The 17,220-nt window shown below is 67.1% G+C and overlaps 1 protein-coding gene across 3 annotated transcripts in view; it reads right to left on the reverse strand.

Annotated features, from left to right (window-relative positions):
• The window catches only part of MORN1 (MORN repeat containing 1), a 48,309-nt gene that overhangs the window by 393 nt on the left and 30,696 nt on the right, over nt 1-17,220 (reverse strand). Inside the window, exons 11-13 of one of the 3 annotated variants that reach the window (XM_044236959.1) lie at nt 11,303-11,457; nt 11,102-11,181; nt 1,722-1,768 (exon numbers count right to left, since the gene is read on the reverse strand). In XM_044236959.1, the coding sequence (XP_044092894.1) occupies nt 1,722-1,768; nt 11,102-11,181; nt 11,303-11,457 (282 nt within the window). Of the gene's footprint in view, nt 1-1,721; nt 1,772-10,558; nt 10,618-11,101; nt 11,182-11,302; nt 11,458-17,220 lie in introns of those variants that run through there. The other 2 variants (XM_044236958.1, XM_044236960.1) reach the window with 2 other exon arrangements.

A 17,220-nucleotide genomic window follows, 5' to 3' on the forward strand; every position in this document is an offset into this window, starting at 1 on the left:
AGCCTTGGCTCCTGTCTGCCCGCACACCCCGCCTCGGTGCCCCGCTGGAGGGTCCGGGCCTTCTCCTTGGCCGGTGATCCGGGCGCTGGCGGGGGCGGAGAGCCCCTCAGTGCTAATGGGGCTGCGTGGCTGAGTGCAAGGATTCTTTTGAAAATCGTCCCCATCTTTTTAGCGGAAAAAGAATTCATTTTCTCTAAGATGTTTTTTCTAAGCAGTGACGGCTGGGGAAATGTGGCTGCTGGGCCGGCTGAGACTGGGGCAGGAGGCCGCCCGCCGGTGGGCTCAGGAGAAGGGGCAGCACTTTCCCTCTCACCGTCTGTAAACTGTCTGCAGGGCTTCAACGTTGGAGAAGCCATAAAAAAGAAAATAAGAAATAACAGAAAGTGCGGTTGCCCTAGAAACCGTCCTCTGCTCCCCCCGAGCCCAAGGGGGCTGGCACCGGAGCATGGAAAAAGCGCGCTGGGCTGGCCCCGGCTCACACCAGGAATGTGGCCGCAGCCGAAACGGGGCACAGGACGCAGCTCACACCGTCAGGGAGAACATTCCAGCGCCCGGTCTGGAACGCAGGCCTCTCCTCTCCACGCCTGTGGCCACCGCGTGCCCCTGGGCCCGGGTGAGGGAGCGCTTGGCGGCAGGAACAGGCTGGGCTCGGAGTCCGTCCCTTCGGCAGCTCGGGGGGCCCGGGGGGGGCCCACATTCCACAGCCCTGGGCTCCAGGCCTCCCGGGCCGGCCTGGAGGAGACCCGTGCATGGCAACGCCACAGTGTTTCCAAGCAGCTGGGGTTTCTAGGTGTTCCCGGGAACACAGCTCCGCCAGCCTGCGGCCCGGCCGGGGAGCAGGGCTCCGTGGGCAGCGGCCACGGGACCCAGCCCAGCCTCGTCTGACCTCGCTCCTGACGCTCTTCCCAGTGGCCGGGAGAGGCTCTGGCTGCCGGCCACCCCAGGCCCGGCCCACACGCTCTGGTCGCAGGCCCCGTGCCCGGCGTCCCCACAGAGATGCACGGCCCGCATCTCAGGAACGTGGCCACCCGCTGGCTTGTCCCTTCAGTCTGGAAACTACTTCTCCTCAGGGCCTGGCCCTCCTCCAGCCGATCCCATCGGTCCTCCCAACTTGGCGCGTCCCCTCTGGCCACCCTCCTCCTAGGGCACGAGGGTCCCAGGGGCCTGAGATATGGGGAGCATGGCACCAGACTCATGGGGCTGCTGGGACCCCCAGTGCCAGCCCAAAGGGGGACATGGGGGGCGCTGCCCAGGACCCAGTCCTCCTCCTGCACTAGGTGGGCTCAGGGGCACAGTCCTGCCGACACTCCCATATGTACACGGGGTCAGAGCAGGCCCAGACCTGGAGGCCCGCCAGCCTTCCTCTCGGGACCCTGGGCACAAGGAGGCGGGGCTTTGCCCACGGGGACAGAGGACCGCAGGGGGGGCAAGCACCCCTCGCTATATCTGCCCCGTGCCTGAAGCCCTCGCGAAGGGACGGAGGTTGGAGAGGGCCTAGTGGAGGCCCTGGGCCCATCAGGGTCCCCTCCACCTCTGGTGCCTCTGGGGGTGCCCGGGATGGTGTGCCGGGTGGCCAGGCTGGGAGCTGTTGAATTTAAGAGTGCGTGCAGGGGAAGGGGTGCAGGGGACCTTCCAAAAGGTCCACAACTAGGATACAGGTGGACTGTGGGGTGACTGGTGGCCGTGGCCTGCTCAACGGGATCCTCCTCGCGCCCACCTACCTGGGAAGGCAGCTGCTGCTGGCTCGGCTGAGGCCGCCCCGTCAGGCCTGCTGGGAGAAGAGAAGGAAAGCCCTGAATGACCGCCCCAGCCTGCGGCCCTGCGTGGGCACAGCTGCGACCATCCTGTCCTCGGAGCCCACCCCCCCGCCCCCGCCTTCCGAGGGCGCTCGATCCCCCCCGGACAGCTCTCCGCCCCTGGGCTGGTGCCTTCCTGTCTACACCCGAATGAGCCCACGGGCAGAGGCTGGACGGGGCTGCACAAACTCACCCCCGGCCCACAGCCAGCCGCGCTGCTGGCAGAACCGAGCTGCAGGTTTGGGTACACGAGGCCGCGCAGCGCTGGGCAGGGGAGCGGCTCCAGGAAGGGCCAACGCACCAGGCCCACTGCACTTGGCACATAAATTCCCGTGGCAGCTGGGCTCCGTGGACGGGGGCCGTGGGACGGGGGCCGTGGGGCAGAAGGACCGAGGCCGCTGTTGCCTGGAGACTCACGGGAACGGACTGGAAAGGCAGCAGCCCCAGGCCTGGCCCCACGTCTGAGGGGCAGAGACCCTCACTTTTGGCCATGGCCGCCACAGGAGGGCCCGGTGGGCAGCCTGAGGCTCTAACCCGACGGGAGGTTCTCCTCTCTGTGGTGTGTGGTGCTGTGCCCATTCTGCCTGCCCACAGGGGCGGTCACCTGCCCAGGGGGATATGCCGTGCGCCGGTGAGGACAAGGGGACCCCTGGTGCAGGATCCCTGTGTGAGCCCTGGTGCACGTCCTCAGCTTCTGCCCTGGGTCGGGCCCTCAGCGCCCCCCGCCACCTTGGTGGGACGGCCCACCCGACTCCTCCTGCCGGATACGCTCTCCTGGCCGGATGGAGGCCCCCAGTGCGGCCGGCTGAGCTTTGCCCTGAATTCTCTACCCAGTGGCACTTGGGGGGAGCTGGGGGACTCCTCCCACCCCTGCCCTCCGTGGACGGCGGTTTCCTGTCATCAGAACTGGTGGGGGAGGCGGAGGACAGGGGGCTCCCTGGCACCGGCTCGGCGACCCGCCAGGCTCCGACCCTTCGCCAAGCTTAATTACCACGGGCATGGTTTGGGTGATAAAAAATTAAAGACAAAAGATTTTAAAATTACTTCGTTTCAAGTGGGGGAAAATGGGCCTTGGCTTGGACCCAGGAGCCACGTTCCGAATTCTGAAGTGTGGGTGAGCAGGAACGCGGATAAATAATTCCGCACTAAGAATAACCAGAGTCTGTCCGCCTGCCAGCTTCGGGGAGAGGCAGAGCCGGGAAGGAGCTGGGGAGCCGCGGAGTGAGCTGTCAGGGCGCCCATTAGAGGGACGGCGTGGGGACGGCGTGGGGACACGGTGCCCAGGAGAGTGGGGGCAGGTCCGAGGCGGTAGCTCTGGGCGGCCGCGTGAGCCGGGGACGCAGCGGGAACTCGGACTGGCTGCGGGCCGGGCCTCGGGGCTCGGGGGCCTCAGAGCGGGGGGAGCAGACTGGCCTCCCGGGCAGACACAGGAGCCCCCGGTGGGCCGGCAGGGGGCTGGGGGCGTTGCTGGAGCCGGACGGGGGCCGGGGGCCGGGGGCCGGCGCCGCGTCCTGCGTGTTCTCTGTATCGGCAGCTGCTGTCCTCGTCGTCAAGGTTCCTGTCCTTGGGGCTCCTCGTGTCGTGAACCTACAGGTGACTCTTCGCACCCCTCGGCCTCTGACCTTGCGCGTAGCTGGCCGGTGGGAACCGTCTGGCAGACGGCTCTGCTCGTGACCTTCACCAGCTTTTCTTGCTTTTCTTTCTGGGCTGCGTTTGGGGGGCTGCCGTGACGTCCCCGGAAGCTCGGGGCTCTCCTTTCCTTCCAGCCGTCCCTGCCACGCGTGTCGGCTCCCGCGGGCGACCCCACGCCCTCCCGCCCCCGCGTCGGCCGAGCGCGGCGGGTCTTCCCCGCCGGACGCGCATCTCCTCTGGGCGTCTCCCGTCCTGCCATTGCCGGGTTGGCTCTGACTGCTTTATTCTTCCTGGTTATGGGCTCTACTTTCCTGCTTTGTGTGGCTGCTCACCCGCAGCCGGACGTCCGACACCGTGGCTTCCTCTCCTGGCTCCTGCGTTCCGGACGCTGTTCCGTTGCTTGGAGACGGTCTGATCCTTTTGGATCTGGCTCCTAAGGTGTGTCAGCCGGAGTTCAACCCAGAACTCGTTATTCCCCAATGCTAAATAGTCTTCTGATGTCTTGGGATGAATCCGGAGGTCTTCTGGGCTGACCGCTGGACACAATGCCCCACAGCCCTGTGTGAGCTCTGGGCAGGACTGGCCGTGACCCTCCCTGTGGTTTTCCGGGCTTCAGGCACGTTCCTCACGCTCTGCAGACCTCTAGGACTCTCTCCTCTCCCGTGCTCCCTCCTGTGGACTCGCTGCCTTGGCTGCCTAGGAATCCCAGCTCCATGTCTGCCCTGGTGGGGACCTGGGGCCTGCTGGGTCCCCTCCCTGCACCACAGCTGGAAACGCTCAGGAACCGGGCTGGGGCCCTGCGGCGTTGTGACGGCAGGGCTGTTGCTTCCTTGAATCTTGTCCCGCTTGTTTCTTGTTCGCCTGGAGGGGGGGAATCTGGCCCCCCGCACTTCACCCTGGCTAGGAGCAGAAGCCTGTTTCTGCATCTGTAGGCCGAACTGAGATGTGGGGTCCTGGTGTCCCCAGCTCATGTCCTTGTGGCCACTCCTGAAGGGCTGGGCCTCCTTGTGGAAGGCCGAGCATGAGGCGTCTGCCCCGCTATCGGGGCTGTCCTCGAAGGTCCTCAAATGGCATCTTGTTCCAATGGCCTGTGGCCCTATGAGGTGGGGCTGGCCCCGTGTGACTCTCCCGTAGCGAGGCCCCCATGGTGGGTCTCCCAGTCCCCGCAAGGCCTCGTGGGCCTCACCTTCTGCCTGCCCCCATGGGACGCGTGGCCCAGCGGGCCCCAGGGAAGCAGACGGCCTCCTGCCAAGGTCAACCAGGTAAACCTGCAGGTTCTTCCTTGTGCCCAGCTCCTCGAGGGGCTCACCAGTGCAGTCGCGTCCCCTCCGCACCGCTGGCCCTGGTGCCCCCACAACCCCGTCTTTTCCTTTTCTTCGGCCCCGAAAATGTCCTGTCTGAGCCTTGTGACCTCGACAGGCTCTCCTGACCCCACCTTTTCTCAGGGCCACATTGACAAGCCACGAGGCCCCCCCAAGAAGGCGCCTGGGGATGTTGTCCCACCAACACGTCTGACCCTAAGCAGAACTGTCACTGAGGCGCTGCACGCAGCAGCCTGGGCGGGGCCTGGGGGCCACAGGCAAGCCCTGGGGCGTGTGGCTTCGCTGTGCTTCTCTGCATGGCCCTGGCTGGGGAGGGCAGGTTGGCAGAGCTGAAGAAATGGCCCTAATTGGAGAGGAAGCCTGAGGCCGGTTAGCTGACCCTGGCCCAGTGGGCCCGGGGCCTGTGTGTGCACTTGACCTTTTATTGGGCAGCTGAACAGAGAGGGGCAGCTGGGTAGGAGGTGTGAAGACCCCACGGCCAAGCACACAGCGGACGGCAGGAGAAGGGGGTTCCCTCGGGTGAGCCCAAGATCTCTAGCAACCCAGGTGACTCAGGCCTGTCCACCAGGTCACCGAGGGACAGGCAGGGCTGTGGGCTTGGTGGCCCTTTGGTTAGACGAGGAAAGCACTGACTGAAGTCCAGACAGGTGGCAGGGGCGGGGGCACAGGCTCAGGGCTTGATCGGGGTCGGTCCTGACACACTCACATGGGAAGTGAGCCCCAGGGCTTTCTATGGCCCCCACCGAGAGCCCAGAAGGAAGTTCCAAAATTAGGACAGTCTGGTACCTGCGGGAGCACAGCTGGCCTCTGGGGCTGCACTGGGACGCGGCCTGCCAGGGGCCCCCGAGACGCACAGGCTCCAAGCGAGAGCCACAGAGTGCACAGGCCACAGAGTGCAGCCCCAGCTTCTCTCCCAGACGGCGTGGCCCCCTCAGCAGAGGGCGGTTGGCTCCACGGGGCACCCAGCAGGCAGGCCTGTCCTCACCCAAGGTCACGCTGGGCCCGGGGGTACAGGGGTACAGGGGCCCCTTGGAGCGAGGCCCACACACGCCGGCGGCACAGCGGCTGAACGCATGTGCACCACAGCCCCTGGGAAATCTCGGCCTGGACCCGGGGGCAGCTGGGGGGTGGTGGAGCTCCAAGGACCATTTAAGGGCTCCTGTCCCCAGCAGGCAGTCAGCTCTGGGCCCAGAAAGCCAAGGGAGGCCCTGCTGGGGGGGTTGGGAGGACGCCCCCCACCGCCAGCCTCCACCTGCCAGCCCAGCGTCAGGAGGGAGACATCCCGGCTCTGCCACGGGGGGCCTAGGGCGCCAGCCCGGCCGTTCCCTCCCGGCCCTCACACCCGCTTCCGTTGGTTACTCCTGCTGGGGACGGTGCTCGCTTCGTCTCCAGAGTTTCAGAGGAAGCAGAGAAAGTCACCATCCCCATCTCTTGTTTTCCGGGAACACACCCAGAGGCGCCGCCGGCTGCGGGACGGGGCAGAGACTGAGCCCGCTCTGGGAGGGACCTGTGGCCAAGGGAAGGGGGACCCGCCTGGAGCCCGCGTCCCCACCGGGGCCGGCACCCCGAGCCTGTCTTTGCTGGGACCCCGCTGACTGCGGAGGCCTCTGCCCGGAGCATCTCTGGGTCGTGATGGGCCCGCCGGGGGTGGACAGGTTAGTGCCCAGGCCCCAGACAGACGAGGGGGGATGGCAGCTGGACTTGTGTCCCTGGGGCAGGGTCGGCGTGGAGAGGCGGGGCCTGCGTCGGGTGCTCGGCAGTCACCCGTGTGACCCTGCGTGGACGGCCCCAACCGTCCATCTAAATAAAGCGATTGATTGGCTCCATCTCTGTTGGTCTGATGACTGATTAAATGACTAATCACGCAAGTCTTAATTAAACCCATTTTTCTCCGAGGGAGCAGCGGAGGGGCTGTGCTGGCCGCCGCGCTTGGGCTGGCCGCAACGAGTGTGCAGGGCAAGGTCGCCCCGAGGCCCTCCCCGGCTGCCGGGTGGGGCTGCGGCCGTGGCCGTGTCGCACCACAGAGCGCACACTTGGGATGTGGGGAGGGGGCCGTGCCCTGACTCAGCGGAGTCCTCGTGGGTGGCCGGGCACGCTCACGGCCACGTTTCCGACAGCAGCTCTGTCTCCCGCAGTCGACGGGAGCTCACATCACCGGAGCTGACAGGGCTCTGTGTCCCGTTGTGAAGCCCCGTGATGTGCCAGGAATGCCTCCGCAGGAACGCAGCGGAAGCCTGCGGTGGAAACTGGACTCTCCCGGGGACAAGCCGCAGGCCAGGCGCTGCTCCGTGGTCAGCGGGGTCCCAGCGAGGACAGGCTTGGGGTGCCGGCCCCGGCGGGACCAAGGGCTCCAGTCGGGCAAGCCCCGCCGGTGAAGAGCCCCAGAGTCCCGCTTGTGCCGCCCGGTCTGGCCTGGGCCCACGGAGCACGGCAGCCGGCCCCGGGGCCCTCGGGACGCAGCCTCGCTCCAGGCCGCGGGCACGGAGACGCAGCCTCGGGGCTCTGGCTGGGCGCAGCTGGCAACTGCCATGCACTGCCACAGGGATCCGGTAGATGTGCGGCTCCCAGGGCCGTCTGCTGCCCCGCCCTGTCTGGGTCCACACGGAGCGGCCCCGTCCACAGGCTGCCTCGCCCTGCAGGAGCTGGCTGGCCTGGGCACTCGGGGACTGGAGCGGCCACACCCAAGCCGGGGGAGGCGACATGTCCAGGCCGGATCCATGCCATTCCCTGGGAAAAGAGTCAGGCGGGGCCGTGACCCTCTGGGACCCTGGGGCCCTGCTTGGGACCTCAGCAGGCCTGTCATCCACATCCAGGGCCCTCCCGGCAGGGGACTCTGCCAGGCGCGGCCAGGTGGGGCTCACGTCGCAAGGGGCCCCGAGAGAGCCGGGGGCTGGGCCCTTTAGCACTTGGCTGCCCCTGAGCGCCCCTGCCCTGGGCGGGCACGCACCCCAGGCGTAAGCCGTCAGAGCACATGTGCCAGAGGGGAGAGGCCTCTGGGAGCCCGGGGGCCGCGGCGTCTGGCCTCCCTTCCCTCCGCCTACACGCACAAAGCTGGTTCCTCTTCGACATGGAAGCTGACGCAGAATTATGCCTGGAAGTTGTAACAAGAGGCAGAGGAGTCCTCCGGAACGCTCTACCCTTCTTATGGAAATTAAAACCTCTGCCAGGCTCCAAAATGACGGGGTGGCGAGTCCTTCTTAATCTTTTTTAATCATTTCTATCGTGGGAGCCTCCTGGATGGTAGGAAGGAGCCACTTGCAGGCAAAGTGAGTCGGGGGGCGAGTGCGTGGCCTCCTGTGGCTGTGAGGGGTCGCCGGCCCCGGGCAAGGACAAAGGTCCACAGCTGACAGCGACAGGAGGCTCAGCGAGGCTTGGCCTCTCCCAGGGGCCCTGGAGCACGCAGAAGGGACTCCTGGCATGGGGGGGTTGCTGCAGGGGGTGAGGGCACGCCGAGGCTGTCCTGTGGGACCGACGGCCTGTGTCGCTACGAGCTATACCCCAGCCCGCAGCCCAGCCCTGGTGGCTGCTCCCACAGACTCCTTCTCGCACTCGGGCCACACCAGGTGGGATGGGATGGCAGCCCCCCAGACCGCTTGGTTCTCCTACCCTCCCAACCTTGGGGTCCGAGGCTGTGCACGTCTGGGACAGTCACCTCAGCCCACGGGTCCCACCGTCCCGCTGCCCGCGGGAGTTCTTGAACCCGGTGCCAACACCCGCAGGCCACTTTGCGACCCCGGTCGCTGGCCACTGGGAGGGGGCAGCATGTGGAGGGTTTCTGGGAGTGGAAGCCATCTGCACACACGGAAGTTCTTAACTTTGGGAACTGGGTCGGAAAGGATGGTTCTGGAGTCACTGGGGAGGTGAGAGAAGTCGGTAGAGCCTATGGTTTGGGGCTGTGGGCACCAGGGCCCATGACTCTGTGTCCCTGCGGTTGCTTTGGGCACGGCCCCTTTCTTGCCACGGGGAGACAGGGTTGGGGGCCGCCCCCCCCAGCCTTCCCCCCCCATGGCCACTCCCTCCAGGGGACTCAGTCTAGACAGGCTGCAAACACAGAGCCAGACATGCAGAATTCGGGGCTGGGGTGCCCGGCTGGCGGGACACAGTCTGGGGTTAGGGTTAGCAAGGCGGCGGCAGCAGCTGGGTGGGGGCCGGCAGGGGCACGAAGCTGCCAGAGCCCCTTCCTGTTGTCCCCCCCTCTGTGGGTCCGGCCGCCGGGGCTCACAGCGTGGGGAGCATCTTGCTCACATGGGGGTGACTGGGGGGTGGACAGAAGGGCAGCCACACATCTGAGACCTGGCTGAGACCTGGGGGGCTCCTCACCGCAAACCAGACCCCGTGTGAAATCTAGGCCTTCTGATCTGCCGGGGCCAGCCTTGCTCGCTAGGAAGGATGGTTTTCTTAGAATTCCAAAAGGTGGGCTTTGGGGGTCAGGAGCCAGGTTTGCTGGTGTGGGGAGCCGGTGCCGGAACCAGAGTCAGGAGCTGGCGGGGGGCGTTGGGGAGGGCCCATGGCCCCACAGCAGAGCGGTGCTGGGGGCGTCGGGCAGGCTCCCCCTCACGCCTCTGCATGGGGGCCAGGGGAGCGCCAGGTGCTTGGATGCGACACAGAGCACGGGGCCCTGAAGGCCGCTGTCGTGGGGGCCCTGGGGTCTGAGAGAGGGGTCATGCCACACGGACCCTGTGACTGGGGCGGGGAGGTGGGCTCCGGGGGGCCTCTGCAGCCGCACCAAGGCTCAGACCTGGGCCTGCAGATGACCGGTCCAACGCCAAGTCACCAGAGCCGCCAGAGTCCACCATGAAAGCCATCTCCGCAGGCTTCTGCCCGGAGATCCGGGCTCCCTGGGGAGACAGGGCAGCCGCCCCCATTAACCTCAGACGACGCCGGCCTGCGTCACGGCCATGTCGCCCGCATGAAAGGCTCCCTGAGATGTGGAGCGTTTCACACGCAAACGTGCCTTCCTGGGACAGCGACCCCCAGCGTGAGGGCCCCCCCTGCAGGAGGAAAGGCCAGCGACAGCGAGGGCCTCCTTTTGGCTGGAAGGAGCCTCGGCGCTGGGCCTCGGAGTCGCCGCGGTGAGCACCCGTTCCCTGTACGCTGGGCGTCAGCGTCGGGGTCTCACGCGCATCCCGATCACCGAAACGCTGGGTGAAGGTAGCGTCTCCACGTTCAGCAGGATCCTGGCCGCTTTTCCTAAGTCTGCGCTTCTCCCGTCAGCGAGCCGAGCGGGCCTCCGAGCGGACGCGCAGACGAGAGTCCGAGCCCATGCAGGGAGGCACCTTCCCCAGCAAGCAGCGCGTCCCGGCTCCGCCGCCGGAGTGGGATCAAAGGCTTGTCAGTCGGCCGACCCGTGCCAGCCTCCGGGTGTCCCGGCCCGGTCCCCGCCCACTGGCGTCAGCCGGGAGCCATCGGACTGCGGCCGCCGCGGCCTCCCCTCCTGTTTTTCCGGCATCTCCCGGTTTCCTTGCGCTTCATCGTCGCGTCTGTGCCCAAAGGGCTCTGCCCTTGGACGTGGCTCTTTCCGCGGCCCCCAGGCCCGGTGGGGCCACACACACTGGTCAGAAGCCTGCCCTTGCTGGCAGGTGGACATCCGGGAAGGCCCCGCACCCCTCCTGCCCCCGAGGGGCCGCGTCCTCCCCTGCCACACCCCTGCCGGGCCCTGTGCGCCTGGGCCGCGGGGGAGGGCTCCTGGCTTCCAAGAGCGCTGATTTCTCTGCCTCCGCATGTGGCCCGCGGCGCCGCTGCCAGCCCCCCACGGCTCCCAGAGGGGATCTCAGTCGGGCCCCAAGGCCTGGCAGGGGACGGCTGATGCTAGGAAACACTTCTCTGGAAGTCAGCCTTCCTCCTGGCAGGGCCGCGGCCGGAGAGAGCTGCCGGGAGGCACGGACAGATGCTGTCACCTCGGGCCCCACAGGGGCACGCGGCCCTGTCCAGGGTCTGCTCTGCCGCGGGACGGGCTGCTGGGGACCCCGGCCGTGGCCGGTATGTGGCTGGCCTGTGGTAAGCCCATGGCTGCCGGGCGCGCCGCACTGAGGGCTGCTCTGCCCACCCAGTGGGCCCCTCCCGGCCCCTGCGCCCACTCGAGGAGCGTCCCTCTCTGCCCAGCTGGCTTCCCTGCCGTGGGCGTCACCTGAAGAAGCAGGCCACCCTGCTCTGCCCACCCGGGTCTGTCTGAGCCACGGCCCAGGGCGGGCCGACCCAGACTGGAGCCGGGCTCCTGGGAGGGGGGCGGAAAGGAGCAGCCACAGCAGCACTGCGACCCCAGGTGCCCCGGCCTCCACCCCACCCGTGAGGACATGCACGTGGGAGGCTACGCCAAGCGGCAAATGTCCCGAGTCGCTCACCCTCTCCTACCTGCTGCCTCCTGGCGGGTCCTGCCCGTCGGGCATCATCCTGCCGGGGCCCAGGCCGCCTCTGGACCTGCTGTCTGTCTCCTGGAAGGAGTGACGAGGGACGGCTCAGAGGGGCTCCCGGGCGGCCTGGCCCTGGTGCTGGGCAGCGTGCGGTCTGAGCCATGGTGGGTGCGGTGGGCTGGGGGGGTCTCCCTGCCCTTACCTCACGGAGGTTGTCGAGGAAGGGGACAGGGCTGTACCCGGGAGGTGGGGGCCCAAGGCGGACGTCCGAGAATTGGGCGCAACCTTGTTCCACGCGTCGGCAGTCCTCAGGACAGGGGGGCTCGTGCCCCCAGGAAGTGGGGGAAGAGGTTTCTCCTGGGAAGTGCAGAGCAGAAAGACACTCTGAAGCAGGAGGAAGCCAAGACTGGAGAGAACCCGTTCCGTGGCCTCTCGGAAGGGCAGTTTCTGTAGCGGAGCTGCCGGGGCCACGGGCGGCCACGTGGGCGCGAGAGCCCTGCCCGGTACACTGGCCGTAGGGCCCTCTCCAGGTGAGTGGCCAGCAGGGGGCAGGGCCTGGCCCATGACACACATTGGTCCTGGCACACCCCGAGAGGCGCCGGGGGGGACCTAGCAGTCTCCCCGCGGGTGTATTCTGGGACCCACTGTGAGTGCCCGGCAGGAGGATTCTTTGGGGCTGGGAGGGTCCTGGGCACCAGGGGTAGGGCCTGGAGAGGATCTAGGTTGAAGGCCCTGCGCTGGGCCGGGCTGGGCCTCTCCTGCACGGTGCGCCCTGAGAAGGACATTTCTACCTCATGGCTTTGTGCTACGGGTGACTGCAGGTCACGTCCATGACGAGTGTGGAGCACAGAAGCCTCTGGCAGCCACCGGGCCCCGCCAGGGGCAACAGCCTCCGGGAGATCCCCGAATCCTCTGGCATCTAGGAATGGTGATGGGCTGGGCTCGGCCCGCAGTGGGAGCCCCGCTGTGGACCCTGTCCATCCTGGCTTTCTTCGTACCCTCCTCCTGGGGGTGTGGAGTGTTTCCTCCGGCAGGTCCCTCCCCAGGCTCCGCCCACTGGCAGATGGCGCTGTGGCCCTGCTGTCCCCTTCCTTCCGCCTCAGGCACAGGAAGCTGGTGGCTGAGACGGGCTTGTCACCAGGGTTGTCCCTAACACACATGCGTCAGGATCCGCTCTCCTGTGGGGCTTGGGGTCCCAGCTCTCCCAACGGACCTCTGTCCTGAGGCCCCTGCCCTGCACTCACCCATTGTCAGGGAGAAGCCACCAGCAGGCGTGGTCAGACCTCAGGGCGGTGGCTGGGTAGGGCCATGGGGACAGCGGGGGTGGGCTCCCGCTAACGGAGTCTGCAGGGAGGCCTGGGGGGCGCCCTGGGTGCACGGCGGGCCGGCTCTCATCCATGCACTGGACGGGGCCCGGGGGCTGCAGGGTATTAAGGCCCTTTCCCTGGAGCCCAGCTTGCGCACACAGGCCCAGAAGCATTTCCGAATCACAGGTAGGGAATTACTTCTCTCAAAGGTGCCTTCATCATTATGGCGCATTATAAAAAGCAAAATCTGTCCTTCTGCAAGGACACTCTTTAATGAAGGACCTTCTCTCCATTAGCTTTTGCAGTCCTCACGCTATTTACGTCCTGGGCAGTGACTGGGGGCCGCGGGGCTGGTGGCATAGTTCTATTTCTGAGCGATGGACGGCTTCCAGCGGGCTCGGGCGGAGCTGATCGCCTCCGGATGGTGAGGACCCTGGCGCTGTGGCCTGGATTCCCATCCGGGTGACCGCGCAAGACTGGGTCCCTGCATACGAGGGCCCCTTCTGCTCGAAGTACAGTGACCACACGGGGCTCACACACCTGTCTGTCCCCATCGTCGCCACTTCTCAGATGTGACATCAAGGCCTGCTGCCACCTTCCCAGGGATGAGCAACTCTGGTGCTTGGGGCACACCCCAGCCTGCCCAAGCTTGGTCCCCACGTGCTGGCCCCTGCCCCTGGACATGGCCCCCGGCCTCCTTCGCCTCAGCATCTCAGCTGGACCGTGGCTTCCTGGCCCGTACACCCAAGTGGTCAGTCAGCTTCTATCTGCTCTGCCTGCGAGATGTCCCGACGGGCCAGGCCTGCTGCCCCCCCGCCACCCACCCGTGCGTGGACGGTGGCCCAGGGCGCCTGTGGGGTGGGTGGTGCTGTGGGCTGGCCGGAAGCCTCAGAGTATGCCCCTACCCCCCACCCCCCTGGAGGGTCCAGGTGAGGCCCTGCAGACCCTGCTCTGCCCCTGAGAGAGAACAGGGCTCCCTGGGTCGCGTAGGAATTTGAGACCCACTTAAAGCTGCATCTGTGCGGAGTGCAGGGGCGGGACCCCGGGGCGGGACCGTGAGCTCTAAGCTTCACACGAGGAGTCGAGAATTGGGGTTTCCCATAGTCTTGGCTTGGTGTCCCTGCCCTAACCTTAGTGCACACTTCCTGGGCCTGCCCTGTCCTGGGCACCAGCAGCCACAGCTGACCGCCCCCCCAGCCTCCTGGGTGGACATCCAATGCCACGGTCCCGTGCGCACCCCCTTCGGGGGGGCGCCTTACTGCCCACGAGTGAACCACGGGGGGCCTGCTCCGGCCTCCTTGGGGTCAGACCCCTGCCCCAGCTCCTTGCAGGAATCTCCACGTGCTGCCTCCCAGACGGGGGGCTCTGGGTCCCCCAGACCCAATTCCCACCCCTACTGGTCTGTCCCCCACTCTTGCTTGCTCCTCCAGAAATGGGGGCGACATCCAGGATTCTGTCCCTCCCCTTACTGGCGTCCCCGCGGTCCTGATCCCTCCATAGTCGCCACTGTGGGGCCTGCCCTTGCTCCCGGCACACGGACCCGCTGCCAGGCGAGGTCCCCGCCTGCTCCACCCCACCCCCCCGACTCTCCCCTGCATCCTGAGCGCACACCAAGCCCTGTGGCTGCAGGAGCTCCGGCGCTGGCTACTCCTGACAGTCCCACACCTCGTCCTCGCTCACGGCCCCGCCGCGTGCCAAGCATCTGCGAGCTGGGCCCCCAGTCTCCGCCGGTGTCCCGAGCCTGGGGCATTGCAGCAGGTGCCCTGTCCAGGCAGTCCTGCCCCTGCTGCCCCAGGGAGGCCACGTCCACCCCCTAACCCTCCCCCCGCCTGGCCCCGTCCTCACCCGTCCGCCCCGCCCTAGGTGCCGCCCAGAGGACGTCACACCACCTCCTGATAAAGGACCTCGCTGCAGAGACACTGCCAGGCCCACGGCGCAGGCCAGAGTGGACGCCCCCTCCCCAGCCGCACTCCTAGCCAGAGCCCCCACCCATCTGAGAATTGCCCAAGGGGCATCGGCTTCTCTGGGGAGCCCGTCCTTCTCCCCCTGTGCCCCGCCAGCCCCAAGTTAACAGCCCAGAGAAGCAAGTGCTCGCGATCCCCTCCTGCTCCTGACGGGACGGTTTTGGGGTGAAGGTCCTGCCGGGCCTGTAGCGGCCCACAGACCAGGTCCTGGCCACTCTGGGGGGTGGCCCCCAGGCTGGCCAACCGCGAGGCAGGGCCCTGCCCGCAGATGCCGACGCCAGCTCTCAGGAGTTATTTCCAAAGCCTTTAAGTCGATTTTAATTATCAGCAAGATAAAGGTCACTGCTGCCCCCGGGGGCCGCGGCAGGGGTGGCGGTGGGGGACACGCAACGGGAGGTGCCCCGCGGGGAGATCGGCGCTGGACCGCTCTGGGAGGAGACCTCGATTAATTACCTTTTTACAGCCGACTCAATTAGACTCCCTAATCAGCCTTGTAGGACACGGAGACAAAGGCGGAGGGGGCCGGGGTAAGCAAGCCTTGCGGCCCCCTTGCTCGTGGCGGAGCGGCCCGTGGGGCCGGGGAGGAGGGCCAGGCGTAGGCGGGAATGTTTGCTTCATTGACATGAATCAGAGAAATAAAATGTTATCGGCCCTCGGGGGCCGAGAGCCGCCTCACGTGGAGGTGACCAGACACACCCCACTAGTCTTCAGGGCAGGGCAGGTCCCTTAGCCGAGGAGCGGGCTACGTCCACAGGCAGAGCCGTCGGCCTGGAGAGGACTTGCGGGTCCGGGTCTCCGTGACCCAGAGGGAGAGTGGGCGGCCTGAGTGTCGGGCAGGGCCGGGTGGGCACCCTCGGGCCCCTTCTCGGATGGCCTGTGTCGCCAGACAAGGGCTCCTTCTGGGCCGCGTGCCCCCTGCCCACCCCACCCTTCCATTTGTCCGGGGGGGCTGGCCTGACGGGGCCCCAGATGTTGTCTTCGACGTGACCACGGGGCAGCCCCCGCCAGGAGCTCCCACCCCAACCTCCGCCCATGCGTCCACACAGGCTGCACCTGGAGTTGGGGGAGAACCGCCCCCACACAGACGGGCCCCACGTGGGCGCCTAGGGCTGTACCCGACTGCAGGCCCGGGGAAAGGCTGGGTTCGTGGATTTATCCGGAGGCTTTCAAACTGCACGGTTTCCAAAGGAGGTTTGTGAGCTCGTGGCCGGGCCTGGCTGGGGAGGGGCCGGCGCGCCGGCGTTCAGAACCTCCAGCCCCGTGGCCGGCAGCATGGACCAGGATCCCCGGGCCCTCGGGCTGCGCTCGGCAGGGCCCACGCACTGTTCCTGATGAGGAACCGGACGCCTGCCTTCCCCTTCCTTCACTGGACCATGGAAAATGGACTCGACACAAAGCCATGTTCCCGTTGGCCCAAGTCCTTTCTGGACGCTCAGAAAACAGCCTCGAACCTCAATGCTCTCGTGCTGTCCCATCCGCCACGGTGCGTGCGACCTTCTGGACGGGGCTGTGCACCTGGTGCCCCGCCAAGGGGCTAAAACGTCCCCTTTCCCCCAGTGCTACCCTGAGGCCACGCTGCTGTCTGGAGACTCTCCCAGAGCCCGCGGCGCGGGAACTGCGAGCGGCAGTGAAATCGGGGGAGATGGTGTGAAGCCCCCGGGACAGCGGCACGAATGTGGGGTCCTTCCTGTCCCTGACGGTCCCCCACTCCGCGCCTCCAGAAGGCTCCTCCAGCCAGGCCATTCGTACTGAGGGGCCCGACGGAGGCCGGGCTGCCCCGAGGCGACCGCAGCTGCTTCTTGTCCTGCGCTGGCAGCTCAGCTGGAAAGCCGAAGCCTGTCTGGGTGGGGAGTGGGTGTCCCTAGAAACGGCCCAGGGACGCGGGACCCGACGCGGAGGCGGACCTCCCAATGCTGTGGGCAGGTGACTGCTGGGAGCCACCGCGGCTCTGCCGGCAGGTGGTGGGCTGGGCGCCTTCTCACCCGTGGCCGCTGCAGCCCTTCTGCCCCTGGACACCACCCGTCCTGGGAGGACCGGCCGGGGGCTGCTCCAGGCGCGGCAGGCCTGCGGGCTCTCAGGACGGGCCTGGGCAGAGGCCTCAGGGGCCACAAAGGGGCCTGGGGAGTGGCCGCATCCCGACGTGAGGGCCACCTGCGGCGGCGGGAGCGGCCAGGACCGTGGTGCGGGGCCCTCCGCGGGGGCCGGCCCAGAACTCAGAGGCCTTCCAAGAGGGATGGAGTCGGCAGCGGGCTGAGGCTGGGCCTGCATTCTCCTGGGCAAGGGTGAGGGGCATCTGTTGTGTCTCTAGGAGCGAGCGGGTGGGGGAGAGTGCCCGGGGCCAGTGGCCTTTGCAGGAGCAGGAAGCTGGATCTCAGATCCCCAGAGAAGCCTTGTGGGGCCTGCAGCCGGCCGGCCCCAAGTGCGGTGAGGGGCCGGGCCCTGAGGAGCTGGCCGTGACCAGGGCTGTGAGCACACGGTCTCCGTACACGGGAGACGTGCACACGGACACACACGATCAGTCCCCTCACGCTGGCACAGCCTGGCTGGTAGACCCCTCAGCCGTGGGCGGCCTCCCCTCCCACGTGCGCACACGCCCGGCCCACGTCCTCTCTGGCCCGGGGCAGGTCCTCAGCCGCACCCAGACCTGCTCCTCTAGCTGGGCTTGGGCCGCTCCCTGCCAGCCCAAGCCCTGACTGTGCCCGCCACGCATGCCTGGGCTGCACCAACCACGGCCAGGATGGCAGCAACTCCAAGCCGACCCTTCCCCGGAACCTTCCCCAGGGAATCCCGGACAGGTCAGGGTGCAGGGTCCCCCCTGGCCTCTTGCCCTCCTCAAATCTCCTGCCTAA

The sequence above is a fragment of the Neovison vison genome, chromosome 2 (genome assembly GCF_020171115.1).
Source record: "Neovison vison isolate M4711 chromosome 2, ASM_NN_V1, whole genome shotgun sequence".
Lineage (NCBI taxonomy): Eukaryota > Metazoa > Chordata > Mammalia > Carnivora > Mustelidae > Neogale > Neogale vison.